General features: G+C 36.4%; 1 protein-coding gene across 2 annotated transcripts in view; it reads right to left on the reverse strand.

The window, feature by feature from the left end:
• Positions 1 to 436: 436 nt before the first annotated feature.
• The window catches only part of PRDM5 (PR/SET domain 5), a 96,578-nt gene continuing 81,760 nt past the window's right edge, over positions 437 to 15,254 (reverse strand). For both annotated transcript variants that reach the window (XM_026081436.1, XM_026081435.1), the window contains 2 exons: positions 6,221 to 6,325; positions 437 to 665 (listed from right to left, as the gene is read on the reverse strand). In XM_026081436.1, the coding sequence (XP_025937221.1) occupies positions 501 to 665; positions 6,221 to 6,325 (270 nt within the window). In that variant the 3' untranslated portion in view covers positions 437 to 500. The remainder of the gene's footprint in view (positions 666 to 6,220; positions 6,326 to 15,254) is intronic.

Genomic DNA, 15,254 nt, shown 5'->3' on the forward strand with positions numbered 1-15,254 from the left:
CATAGCATTAAGATCTGAATAAATACGCCTAGATGCAATCAGTAGTCAATCATAATGACAATAAATTCCGCACGGTTTCCAATTAAAGAATTTTTAATGGAGTCCTGAAGCTTAGATACAGAAATAGAGAGTTGCAGACAGCCAAGGGTTCAGTTGCAAAATGTCCAAACTTTCCAGGTAATGCCACCAATACCTATGTTTCTAAGGCTGCAAGTGAAGAGGTGAATTTTATTTAAACTTTTTTTTAATTAGGATAAAAGTGTCCCAAAGTTCTGTTATCTTCACCTTTTTATTTTCAAATTGATTTTTACTTCAGGTGATTTTTTTTTTTAATCCTCTAGTAGGATAAAAACAAAACAAAGCAGGAAAAATGATATGTGAATGCATTACAGTTGTTTCTCTTGACTGTGTTCACTAGTCAGGTGAGAAATCTGGAGTCTGTACATGTACAAATGGAGCACTTTGGAACACGAGAAATATTCTTCTTGCCCAAGCTGTAGTTAGCTGTCAGTTTCACCATGGACATTTTCCATGTGCACTTTGAGGTAATCGTTCCTTGTAAACTTCTTGTGGCAAAGCTGGCATTCTGCCATCGGGCGATTGGGGTTGTGAGTCAGCTTGTGTCGGATCAGCATTTTCTTCAGGCTGAAGGACAGATCACAAACCTAAGGCAGTTAAGACAAAAGAGCTTTTAAAACCTCAGTTGCATACAGTGCTAGTTATTTTACCTCACTGAGGCCACAGACACACATATTTGCAACACTTAATAAATGTATTAAGTCATTGGAAGAATAACTCCTTTACAGAATACTATGGATTATTAGTCTGTCTAGTATCTTTCAATGTCTTATGTTAAAAGTGGTACCACAGTCACAGGAAAAAAGAAAAAAAAAGAAAAAAAAGCTTCTTTCCTCAAAATATCAACACACTGAGGTGCCCTACTTGCATCAGCTTTTAAAAACACAGTATTCTATCTGGGATGCTGCAAAAATTATGACAAAACCACAAAACCTCTGCCAATTTGACCTCAAATGGAACGTTTCCTTCCTGACCTCCAGAAAGAGATCTGTGGGTGCCTAAAAAATCAGTTCACATTGCTCAGTTACGGGAGGGGAGGCGGGAGGGGAAGAGCAGCCATTTCTTCGGGGAAAAGAAGAGGAGTCACTTCTGAAGAGCAGACATTTCTTACACAAGTCCCTGTACCAAAGCCAAAGTGAAAAGTTAAGAATAGGTTCAGTCAAGAAACGTTAGAATGAAAAGTAAGAATGCAAATCTGTAGCCAAGATATCAAGTCATCTGAAATAGTGCAGTTACTGTCGCATTCAGCTTCCAGGTACATACTGTGTGCATGAATTTTCCTTTTATTTTCTTTTTCTTTTTTTTTTTTTTAAGAAAGCATGCTCTTGATTTGACAAATGAAATAAGCAGTGCTCAAATAATTAGATAAAGAGGAACATCAACAGGCTTTGGATCTTAGAAGTCCAAGTTAATTTTAGACAAAAACATCTTCCATACAGAGGAAACTCAGAATTCAGCAGAATTGTTCATTGTTCATTCAGGACAATGAAGTTTTAAATTCATATTAGTATCAAACTTGCAATGAAAATGCTTGGTGATTACTCTCTGACTCCTTTTAAGAGAAAGACGGATCAATAGAGCAGACTATCCAAATAGATAATCTTGACCTGTAGTATGTATACTTTATGCCAATTAAGGCAAAACTGTACAATGTCCATAAAGAAAGAGGAAACAGCCAGAGGCAAGTTTTGTCCCCCAAATAATTTTCCCCCGGACATGAACACTGTATGTGCTGTTGCAATGGAACACTTCTGAATTTATGAGATGATGCAACACTGAGGACTTCCATACAGCAACTATAACTCACTTTTCTCCGTAAACTTACACCTAATTACCTCTCTCAGCCCCAAGCAACATATAGGCACCCTTTTACTATGCTACAGTGAAAGTTACTTACAGCATCCACTAGCCTCATCTTAACACTGCTTTTGTAAAGCACCATTTTCTATTCCTCTTTCACAGGACTCGCACAGTAAACTCATAACCTTTATTCAATCACAAGCACCACACTTGCTCACAAATCTCAGCATTTAAAAGTATCATCTATTTGTAAACACAGCATGTTTCCAGGAAGCCCATCATGGATATATACATATATAAAACGTGTGTTCTGTACATCTTACATACACCTCATAATTGCAATAACCAACATGAATACTGTCACAAATAGTATTCAAGATGTCAAATTGAACTTCCACTAAGCTGATTTCCAATAAATACCAATTGTACAGCAATAACTGCATATTATCATTGCAAAAGAGAAGGATAAATTGCTTACAGAAATACTCAAGGGACAGAAAATAAAAAGAGTCCATAGCACACACATTAAAATGTAGAATAGGATGGAAATGTCACAACTTAAGTCCATGAAACAAAAAGAACCACTCTAAGAGCCACTCAGAGCAAGCAGTGGGGAACAAAAAAGGGATTAAGAAACAGGGCAAATACAGCCTGAACCTTTTTCTGATAAATCCCCCCAGCCTTGGCAAATCAGTACTTTAGAAATTTCCTCAGTTAGAAGTTAAAATTGGATAGCTTTGTTTAAGCAGTTTTGGTGAAACTATAGCCTATGAATGTGTCTGATCTCTTTTCCAACCCATTTATACTTTTGGCTTCCATATTATCCTGATTAATTGTATGTTGTATGAAAAAAGTACTCTCTCTTCCTTGTTTTGAATGTGATGCTTCACGATTCCATATTTGTATCTTGTTCAAACACAAGAGCAAATGAACAGCAACTGTTCTCATGCAGAAGCCATTTTGCATCTCCGATTGTCCTTGTCATCCTGGAAGTTTCATATCATTTTTTAAAGATGGGATGAATATCTGCACATAGTATTCAAAATGCAGAAGCATTACTGTCTTGCACAGCAACACAAGGATGATCTACCTTTGATCTCGATTCTTTTCCTAATAAAACCTAATATTCTGCATTTTCTGATCAAAACCGAACACTGAGCTGACTTTTTCAGACAGTAAGTTCACAGTAGTTCCATCATCTCTTTCTTTAATAGTAATAACCTTTTTGTAGCTCATTGCATTTAAGTCTGTTTAAGGCATATAAGGCACCTAGCAGTAAATATCATCTCACATTTTATCATCCCTATTAGTCAGCGTCACATGGTGCTATTGCTATCATTCATCATCAGTTTCAGGTAACCATACTGACTAACCAAACTTTGTCACCTTGCGATTCATTGCCCTTTCCACATCATTTACAAATGTTGAACAGCAAAGGCTCCAGCCAAAATCCCTGCACAATCCCCCTGTAACATCTTCTATTACAATATTCTTATCTTTTAACAGCTATTAACCCATAAGAAAATATTCCCATTTATCCCAAGACACTTTAGTTTCTTCAAGAGTTTTCAAAGACACTGTCAAAAACTTTCTGAAAAATCTAAACACACTATATCAATGAGATTACTTTTCCCCACATTTTCACTGACTCCTTCAAAGGGCACTAACAAGTTTGGTGAAGCATGACTTTTCTCTGCATAGGCCAGACTGATTCCCTTCTATTTCAAAATGTTTGCATATTTACTAAGTGTTTTACTAATTTTTTCTACCAATTTACTCAAAACAGAAGCCAAATGTATTGCTCCTCAGTACCATGCACTCCTCCTAGATCCCTTTTTAAAAATTCTTACCACATTTGCCAACTTGTTTTTGTAATAAGACCATCTCAGGCAAGTAGCCAGCCAGACACTTCCCAGGTGTTTCTAAATCAGGGCATGCAATTCCAAAGCAATTCCTCTATTTTTAAAGTAAATGGCTTATAACAGTCATAAGAAACTTTTCTTTCATTTATAATGTTCATATAACAACTGGATTTAGTACAATGTGTCCTGCTTTTGCTTCAAGGCTCTAAAACATTCTACTACCTACCTTCTTCAAAAAGAACAGGGAAAGCATAGGATCATTATTTAAATATATGATACATCTTGTGCTGTGCTCATGCATAACAGTACTTTTTTTTTTTTTTTTTTTTTAGGAGTTCACTTTGCATTTCAATTTTACAAGGCAGACTGACGTTTTATGGATTTACAACCATCCTTGCTTATGTGCACTTGAACTCTAATCACTCTCTTCAAAATGATCAAAGTTTTGATGAAGGAGAGAGGATGAAGATAACCAACATTTAAAGGTAAGTGTAGGGTCAACTAAAGGCACCATGCAGGGAACATACTGCATTGGAAATAAACCAGGATAGGCAGTACCTGACCTTTCTGCCCCCAAAGAATAATCTGTTGTCTCTGAATTGACGTAAACAGCCTGGTCTTCAAAGAACAGAACACTAATATACTAACAAAAACAGTTGCGTTTCTGTTGAATTCACTTTCCTACACAGGTGATATATACTAGAAGATTCATCTTCTGATGAATCATCTTCTGCTGAAACATCATCTGGTAACATGCAATGTGAGAGACAGCTCTGAAGGAATGGTTTGCTCTGCCTAACATTTCCTATGCCTCTGGCATCCTCCAGACTGGAATTCAGTTGAGATAAAGAGTAATTACTGAAGAGAAACTTTCTGTGCTGTCCAACTATGTGTTACACAGGAGACCATTATAGGCACTTGGGCAACTGAGTAGTGTATGAATGAACAGTAAAGGCCAACTGCTGTGTGTCCAAACCCTGAAAAGTAGCAATCTCTGCAGTGTGCAGCTGGCAAAAGACAAGTGCTGAAGAGTAATTTTGGTGAAACAGGACATTAATCTAAAGTATAAAAAAATCTCCAGTAAGAGAAGGTACCTAGGAATTCTTAGAGAAAATACAGTTCCGAATAATGAGGAAAAGATAAATAGTCAAGCAGGAAAGTGAATTTACATGCCTCTCCTATTTTAAATTAAAGGAGGAAAAAAAGACCAAATATAACAAAACCCCCAAATTGGTCTCACAAAGCATATAGCAAATCTAAGACCAGACTAGTGACGTTACCTAAAACAGTGTGAGAAAAATTGTACTTAACTGCAAGCTAGCCAACAGCTGATAAACAGTACAGCAATCTTAAAGCTAGAAAGTTACTGACTATGATTTGGAATCAGAAGAATCCTCAGGTACTACCTACAGCCAGGCTGAGATTATTGCAAAAGAATATTGCAAATCTCCTGACTTGTACTTTAATAAAATTGCTACTATTGTATCTGAAATTATTCCTGAAATGAATATATTTTATTTTCAAAGAAATGTCACCAGAGTACTTTGTAAAAGTCAGATCAATTAATAGAACCTTGCAACTTTCATGCCAAATGGTTATTCTACTTTTGCATCTAATTTTGGAAATTTATGAACAAATTTACAACTGTTCAGACTGAGCCATCTAGGATATAACTGAAAACTGGAGGTCTTCTCAGGACTAATTTATGAAGAGCTAGACTCACAAAACAAAGAACTATACCAATTCTTACAACTGATGCCCTTCACTAAACCCTTGACCAGCACCTTAAATTCTGGCAATTGATAATTCTGAATGACATTCTTTCCCAATAGTTTCTGCATATTTAGCCTTCCCACATACCCTTTAAAAGCTGTGAGATATACTGTATACAGGATGGGGCTTGCTAACTGCAAGGTACTTGGCAGTGATCTGTGAACTGTAATATGACATGCTGCATCTCACACTGCAAGCATATAAAGCATTAATGATTTCTTCACTGAACAATAAAAAACATATGAACAGATGCTGAAAAAAAACAGACCAGATTTCATTAAACAGAAACTGGAAATTCTGAATTCATATTTGAGTTACTCAACAGTAACAGAAGCATTCAGATTCCATGTAATGAATTAAATAACTTTTCCTGTATAGGCTAATCTCCAACCATTAACCTGTCATACAACTACAAGGGATCCCAATTGCCATGAATTCATACATTGCAACATCCAAATTGTATTAAGAATGGTGAAAATAACTCTTAAGGGATCTAAAACCATAAAATAAAAGTGTGTGCAATGCTCTTGGCAACTAAAAACGGTACATAAAATTCCCTGAATGGTCTTTCATTAGTTAGGCAATCAAAGACCGTAAGAGGTGCAACTTTATGCCACAGCCAAAAAGTGCAAGGACAATATTCTCATTGAAAATTAAGTCTTAATCCTGCACTGAAGTCAAGAAGACAAAGGGATAGATCAACTCACATCACACTGAAACGGCTTCTCTCCGGTGTGGGTTCGCATGTGCTCATCTAGGCCTCGCTTTTGACTGAAAGCCTTGTTGCACTCAGAACATTGGTACGGCTTTTCCTGTACGAAATGACAACAGTGAATGAAAGTGAGTGAAAGTGAGTCAACACAGAGCCCAAGTCATTAAGGGAGCGGAATTCCATGCTGGATGGTGCAAGTTTTATATTCTCTCTAAGGAATTACAGTCAGTGAAAACAACAGAAAATGAGTTTCAAATGATTAAGTGAAAGCTGGGAAAGCTGTGGCCTGACAGTTTCCACTTCAACACCACTTATGAATTAATTGTCTGTTCCAGTCTTTCAAACCCACCCATTTTGGGAGCCTGTTTCTCCATAACGTGAAAGGTACAAAAACATAACATTCCAATGCACTTTCCTTCATCCTCCATAAAAGCTTAAAGAAAAGTTAGATGTCTAAAAACCTCAGGCTTGTAAGCAGGTTTCCAAGCAGAGGGAGACGTGAGGGGAGGAAGTGGAGGGACAAGGAAAGCTTGTAGAAGAGAAAAACCTTACTTTGAAAAGTGGTGACAGAAGGTTAATCACATATTCATTGCAGAATCTCAAAAGTGGTGCAGATGGCAACCAAGCCATCTGTATTTTTATTAGAACTATTGGTTAGCAGCTACTGTAACACATGATGTTATAAGAGTTGCAAGCTCACTGACCTCAAATAAATAATTAGAGGTATGTATGGGGTAACCACTTATATAATGATTTTCTTCTTTTAAAGTTCTTCCTTAATATAGAAAGTTATACATAAGGTGTAATTCCTCCTTCATTCCACTAAAGTTATAAAAAACAACAGGGAAAAACACATTTAAACAGATTAATTAAATGTAAAATTTAATCTTACGGCATTGCACACTGTCTCCCTAAAGATTTTGATGCTCTAGAGGTACTGTTAAATTTTCAAAGTCAAATAACTATACTTCTTTCACACTACTTTTTTTCTGTGGTCTCTAATTCCATATTGCTTGAGTTCAAGAGATGTGTATTTTAGACAACAAAGTAAATAAGGTGGATTTTTTTTTACAAGATTAAATTAAAAGAAAGACTAAAAATCAATAGGCAATGAAAACGCTGCTTCCCTGAATTAACAAATAATAGGCATTATTCTTTATGATCTTTTGGGAGATACTGTGGGATCCAAGGATAAGTGGAAGTAAGAACTCGGGTTAGGTGTTGAAGCTATGAAGAAATTCTCTGGTTATCGTATGTCCCTATGGAGGGGACAACCAGGGCTCCATATATTGCTGAATCATGCCAGATACTCAGCATAAACCATACAAGTAATACAACGGACTCTTAATCAGTGCTGCACTGGGCTAAGTCCCAAGCTCTGTCTTTAGGGCAGCTCTTTGTAGTGTCCAGGGGTCTCAGCAGGAGTGAAGACTGGGCTCTGCATTTTGCAAGTCATTGTGGAGTGCCCTCGCAGGAGGTTTCCTAGAAAAGGCAGCATCATGGACACAAATGTCTCAACTTGTAGTGACAGGAATACTCTAGCCTGCCAGAACAAGGTCATAAGCTGTGCACATAGGGAAAAATATTTTTTCAGCAGTTTCAATTTTAGATGAGAGTAAGTTATGAGATAAAGTACATTTCAGTATGATGCAAGACAAATCTTTTTACTGACACAGGCTGAGTACACAGTGACCAGCTGTATATAATTAAAATGGTCTAAAGAGAAGCCAATAATGAGCTGTTCTGTGCAAGACTCTCCTTACTGAGCGTTTGTCTGCTTTGTGGCTTTTAATCATTATCTTAATTTTGTAATTTCCATGATCCTTCAATATAGAGGATAACAAAAATTTATTGTCAAACAATGATCTTTAAAAAATGATCACCTAAACTAAAAACTTTATGTCTAAGTGATTTTTGCTGGACTAAAAACTTCATAGAGCAGACCTGTAACTTTTAAGGAAATGTACGGACAACCCATATGAAAAGCAGGTTTCTGCAACACACCCTTAATTGGTTTTGCATTGTGGTTAACATAAGCCACATTTTCTATGAGTTCTCTGAAAACAATCTTTACTCTCTGTATAGGTTGTTCCACAGAAAGTGCAAAGTAAAGTGTGTGATCTGTACATCTTAAACACCTATGAAAACATTCAGTATTGCAAACTGCACCAGCTGTACTTGCTTCCTTTTTACTGTCTTGTTCTACAAGGAACCGAAGAGTTAACTCTATTATAATTATCTTATCCATTTCAGAGTTAAATGAATGCCTCAGAGAGTTAAATGAATTCAGAGTTCAGTAATGCCTCAATTCCACTTTAGAGAAAGAGCTATAATAATCTCCGGGAAGCTAAAGTCACAAACCTGGGCTGGAATACCTTTCCCGAGGTTATATTCGGGTATTTGGTTGCTGTTATTTGTATTATTCTCTGTTGCAAAAAGGGCATCTAACCATCCTCTTGGCATTTATATTCGAATTCACATATGTAGTGCATGAAACATATCCAAAGCTGTCTTTGATCTAATTTTAGATCTCTTTACATCTGTATATTCCACTGACTTCAGCAGACGCAATTTTGATTCACATCAGACCCTTCTCCTCTCTCTCCACTAAGTTGCCTTCGTTCACATTCATGTCCATTACAGTAAAATCAGCAGAGTTGTCGGGGAAAAAACTTGGTCCTGAGTTTCTCTCAAGAGCTACAGGCTTTTGTTGGTTTCAAAGAAGACATCAACCTCAAAGACCAATTTCTTCAAAACAGAACATTCTGTGCTTTTTCTTTCCTCTTTCCATCCCCTGTCCCCTTTCCCCTCAAACTTAGTTTCCATTGCATTATACTAGTACTTGGAGAAGGCTACATTTGAAACACGGAAAAGAAGATGCCGGCTTGGCATAAACACCACTCCTGTACAGAAAATACAAATAAAAAGCCATAGCAACAAGTCTGAAAGACTATTAATGCCACTATAAAAAGACAATAGGTACAKTGATGAGATTACAAGAAAGCTGGACAGATTTAAAACATGAAGCTAAGGAAAAAAACCTGCTAAATATCAACAAAACAGAAGGTCATTGGGAAGATCATGTATGTCTAACTTCAGAGGAGACTGCAACTGCTGGTACTATAAATCCATCCTCTGTTCAAAAAGCATCTGCCAGGCCATGGCTATGGTGACAGGAAAGCCAAAGGATTACATGTGTTTTCTTTTATTGATGATATAAGTGAGGAAGGGAGCAGGGAGAGTGAGAGAGACAGGATGTAGCTGATACTGAAGTGATTTAATATTATATTTTTAAGTAAATCAGTTATAAATAGAAATATGCAGATCGTGTTTTATAACCTTCTGGCCTCTAAGCTAAGAGCAGCCAACCCAGCTGGGACTCAGCACTCAGGAAGATGCTTGGCAATGGAACTGGCAGGCTAACTCCTAAGTTCCGGTCCTTGAAAAATTTTCGCTTCACTGTGTTAAAACATGAGAGGAATTCAACATTTTAACTGGTGTGACAAATAAAACGGTGCCTGCTCTCTAATACACACTTTCTCCTTGCCTTTGGATAGCTGAATCACAAACAACTACCTTGGATCCTACGCAAATAGTGCCTTGCATTAGAAAGCATCCAGAACAAGACCGATTCTCATGGACACTTAACGCCACCTTTAACAGATTGATAGACCATGTGTACAGGGTATGCTAACTATGGCAGATGGAAATACTTAAATGCAGAATATCTGAACTGCTAACTGCTGCTGCAGCTGCCTACATCTCCCCTAAGAAATATAAATACATTCCATGTATTAACTTAGGACTGGCATGCAGGGTTATTTGTGATAAACACGGTACAATTGATTACACAGGTCAAAACATGACTGATGTTGGTACAAGTATCTACAAATAGCCTTTTAAATATGAATTTGGAACTATTACACAGGCTCATCAGCAAAAGCAAAAAGAAAAACACCAGCTTGACACTACTGTCTCCAACAAACATAGTTCAAAATTCAAATAAATAAGAAAGAGTTAAGTTCTGGTAACTCATTCCAAGTTGGCAGGATCGAGTCAGCACTGGGTGAACCCATACTCAGGGGACCTTACTCTTTACTTTTTTGATTAAATTAATTTACTAAGTTGACTGCAGATTTACACTACTCAGAAAATAAGCTTGTTGACTACAGAAGCGTTATTCAATGATCCCTTTTGGCTTTAAGATTTTCATTGGCATACAGAGTAATTTAAAACCCCACAACTATCTAGGATCTAATCTTCTCTCTTATTATATTCATTTTTTAATTCCTACTGAATTCAGCAGATTTACTTCTGACTTATATCAGAGTTTCACATGGAATTGAGGGACAGTGGGGTAAGAAAGACAGCACAATACCTTCTAGAGTAAGGGCTGCTTATATAGATGATGTTTAAATTTACATTTCAGCCTTATAAAGACCATTAAGCTGATTAATATCAAGAAAACAATATCAGCAATATTTTCTGCTAGATAGCAACACACCCGCTGTTGAGAAGAGAGACCAATTTACTTAAGATCACAGATGGTGACAGTTAATGGAGTCCAGTTTTGTATTTAAGTGTGAAAAATATGAAAGAAGTAACAAGATGCTCTCTTAGTAATTGGAGGTTTTTTTGGAAGCTATGACAAGTGGCTCTCTCACAGACATAGGCCTACTTAAACGATCAGATTTGAATTAAATTATTGAAGTAATGTTGACGCAGAAAAACAAAAGTTGATGAAAATTTATAAGTCTACAGAAGTAGCAGGGTATTGAATCTTACAACAATTAAAATTCAATAAACAAGAGAAAGGCTGTTAATAAATCACTTTAGAAGTAAAAACTTTCAGACTTAAGAAGTAAAATATTTTTTAAAATATTTCCAGTGACTACAACAGGCACAAAAAGTTTCCTGCTGAAACAATTGTGAAAGGATTTTGGCAATTTTAAATAAAAATGACACTTTTGTTAAAAGTGTAAAAGTGTTTTTGTTAGAAAAGTTCACCATTATTTCAATTTGGGCTTTTCACTAGAAACCTGAAATTCTTATAAGAACATTTATAATGAATAAAGCATGAATCTTCACTGAAATGCCTGTCAGAAGAACTGCATTTCTTGAAAACTTCTAGGAAGTGCAGTAAATTGGACTTACTATACCAGTAACTTCCCATTTTCCACAGCAGTTCTGCCTATTTGCCACCAATAATTAATTGCAAAATTTTCTTTTTAACCATTGAAGTCATTTTTACCCCTAAGATTTAGTGAAGGAGGGTTATTTAATCAGCCATGATAAGAACTGAACACATGCTGATCTGTTCGTGAAAGAAGAACAATATCAATACAAAAAATGTTTTCCCTCTATCAGGGAAAGATGATCATCAGTCCACATTACATAAAAAAGAATGTGAAAAATATAGGTGCAGTGGGATTCAAACCTTCTATATTCTGTATACAAACAGAGATTTCACAAGCAAAGAAACCATACCACTGGCAAAATCATCATCTTCAGGTGGACAGATGTTTGGGAACTCACTTATGTCTCACCAATGGGGAAATATAGGGAGAATCTAATATTGAAAAAAAATTCAAAATTCAATCAACACCGCATATATTATTTCATAACAAACTGTCTTGTGCATAGAAGACCATATATTTTTATGGAGGGGGCAGGGAATGGCATGGTATGCTCTTTCTAGAACACATGATTTTTTTAAAGCTTTCTTAAACTCAAATAATCCCTAGGAAATACAGAACGAGGGAAATTATGACACAGTCTTCAATATTTTTCTTGCATTAAAGTTTTTTTTGTTCTTCTGGATTAAAAAATCCAGTTCCAAATGAGTGCTCTGAAGAGAGCTTTTCACTCAGGTCCAGGATGAGGACAGTTTGCTTCCCATACTATCCTGGCAAGCTAAAACACTGACTTGGAAGAAAAACCTTCGTAAAGGCTGTCTAGCTCCATGCTCATTCATTACTTATACTATTTCCAATGAATTCATTAATAAAAGTCCAAATTAACTCAGTCAGTTAACTCTTGCACATACTGCAGTCAGGCCTTGAGTCCTCAACTTCTAAGGATATCTTTACACCGAAGCCGCTCACGTGACTGTAGCCTGTGCAGACACTCAGTTGCTACTAAGAAACTAACTGTGGGATTAAGGAATTGAAGAGTAAGCTTCAAAATACACCCAATACTCAGGCCACTAGACCAGGCCAATCCTTGCATTATGGAGGCTGCACTGCTAAAGGTATCCAAGCTGCCTAGTTTAAAAGGAACTAGCAAGAATAAGAAGAAAAGCTTCTGAGACAGTATTGTGGGTATTGACAGCTTAAGTGTCCAGAAGCTACATAACATCAACAATCTATTAACCAGTTCCATGCAATATACATATATATAGGTAGCTATATAGGTAGATAGATATATCAATACTGGCCAAGCATTTCAAGTGTGGACAAATAAAGTTAGTTGCATAATTACAAAAATAGGTTTGGGGTTTGGGGAGAGGAAGGGGAGAGGGGAGTTGTTGTGGTGGGGTTTTTTTGTTTGTTTGTTTGTTTTTTTTAAATCAATGTATATCACTTGACCTGCTCTATTTCTTACAGAGTAGTCTCTGCACATTAGGCGTTTTTTAAGCATGCTTAAACAGTTGCCTTTCAACCAGCAGAACTCAGATTTTTTAAACAAGCTACAAAAATGACATCTATTACACCTTCTAAGTATGAATATGAAAAATTTAATTCAAGTGATAAAAAAGCACTTGTAATGGCTTCTACTCTTACTGTTTTCCATCACTGCTATGTATAATCTGAAACTTAATGTAATAAAACTACATTTTCAGATGTAATGAAAACATTGATTTAACATCACAATAATTCTGGGCACATATATATATATGATTACTTTTAAAAACATTAACAATTATATTACAGTAAAATACAATAATTTTTTCTCCATGTTTAAGCTCAGAATATATAATATGGCAGGTGCTGAATAAAGCCTTAGGAAAAGCTGAAGTTTACTTCACTGTGAAGGTTGGAAATGTACATATATCTCTTCAAAGTTTTCATGGTTTGTAAATACATTTCATCAATAACTTCCATAAGTTTCTCATTTATGTTTCATTGAGCTGTTATATTTCTTCCTCTTCAGGGAAAAAAAAAAATCAAGCCATCACATCTACTTTTATAGAAGCAAATCAGCACTCAGGTGACATTTTAATACTAGGTAGTTGGTATTTTCTTACATTGTAAGTAGGGGTTTTGGCTTACCTTCTCTGTTTACGCCAGTGTTAGAGCTGACACCTGTGGCCACCCAGGTTGCACTCAGTTTAGCAGCTGCCAGACCTAAATCAACTTTCTACAATGGTTTTTCGAGCAGTCTTCCCTGATCCACAGGATCAGGTTTGGCACTTAATCCCACTGGTAAAATATATGTAGATTTCATCTCTGCAATGACATTTTCCTTGTTGAATGTCATATTATTACGTTTAAGCTACTTCACAATTTTCTGACCAAAAGACTGGAATGTTTTTTCGAGATATCTACAAGAATGGCCCATGAGAAAGGGTGCTATGGAAATGTTTTTTTCCACATTGATAGGCTTAATTGATTCAAAAATACTTTCTGGATTTATACTCTATTCTTTGAATAATTATGTTGCAGCAGGCATGCAAGAATAAACTTCAAAATAAAATGTAAGCGCAGGAAAGAATAAAGAAAGGAAAAAAATACAACACATTGTATTTTCCCATTACATAGTAATACATAGTGCTAAATCTTAAAATATTCAACTCTTAGAGATGATGCAGCAGAATATAGGTCCTTTGATATTTTATAATGAATTCTGTGTGCTATCTTAAATGTGTATTAAACTAAATTCTGAACCTCCTGTGAGCCAGGTATTCCAAATTCGAGATTCTCAATGACCCAATCCTTGATTGCAGGAACTGGTATAGTCACAGAGTGCTGGATTCATTGAACGAAAGCATTGCAAATGCTTCGCATTATCATTACATTACACAGATTTCTTATGTGGGGAAAAATGGGATATTATTTCAGTTTTCTAAGCAGCTATCCACAAGCATATGAAATGAAAAAGAAGTTACATTTCTTGTGCTAGGGAAGCCAGGAAATGCTGTTAATTAAGGACACCTGTCAGCTTTTGAGGTTCTATTTTTCTACCAAACCTTAAACACAAGTGAAAACTAACCCTATTTAGCATTATTTTTCAGCACAGCATGTATTAGAATACTGTCTTTTTCCTGATTTTACCTGACAGCTATAAACTGCCCTTTTAAGGAGAGCTGTGCACAGTCTGTCCTTTTCAGATGCTTGAAAGGGAAGAAAATCCTACTTAGGGATCTTGGATTCCAGGTGCTTCTTAAGTAAACTCTGAAAGGATATCAATAAAGGCAAGAGATAACAACATGGCGAARCAACAAATCAGTCAGAATACCAAATATTACAGTTCATCATAATTTCAAGACTGAAAATTGCACAGTTTTCAAGAAGCTTCCATGCTTGTCTTACATTTGGCTAGTTTTGACCGGGAAGGAACCTGGATGGGCTGCGTTAGAACCAAAGGCAAGCTGAAACAGCACTAGAAACGGAAGGCCATCAAACCTTGATCCCTATCACAAACATCTTCAAGACCAGGAGCTTTCCTAAAAGCATCATTTCCACCTCTTTACATGTCACAATAGCCACAAACTGCCTCAGTACACATAGCAGACTCAAGATCTTGTGATCAAAGACCAGAAGCTCCCAAATGGCAATATATCTCCCAGCAAGAGAGTGGGAGTAATCAGGGCTTAGCCAAACTCTTGATCCCCTGCAAGCAGAAAGATGTCTTGATGATCCTTGGAAGTGGACAACTGGACAATATCCTACCATGACTCCCTTCTACAGAAGATGGAAGAGTCATTAACAATCTGGCATTTGGGGATTCTTCTTCTTGACTACAATGCTGGCAAACAGTTTAACCCTGGACATGTGGAATAAGACACAGTCAGGTCCAAAGAAGTCCAC

This window comes from Apteryx rowi, unplaced genomic scaffold (genome assembly GCF_003343035.1).
Source record: "Apteryx rowi isolate R43461 unplaced genomic scaffold, aptRow1 scaffold_55, whole genome shotgun sequence".
Classification (NCBI taxonomy): Eukaryota; Metazoa; Chordata; class Aves; order Apterygiformes; family Apterygidae; genus Apteryx; species Apteryx rowi.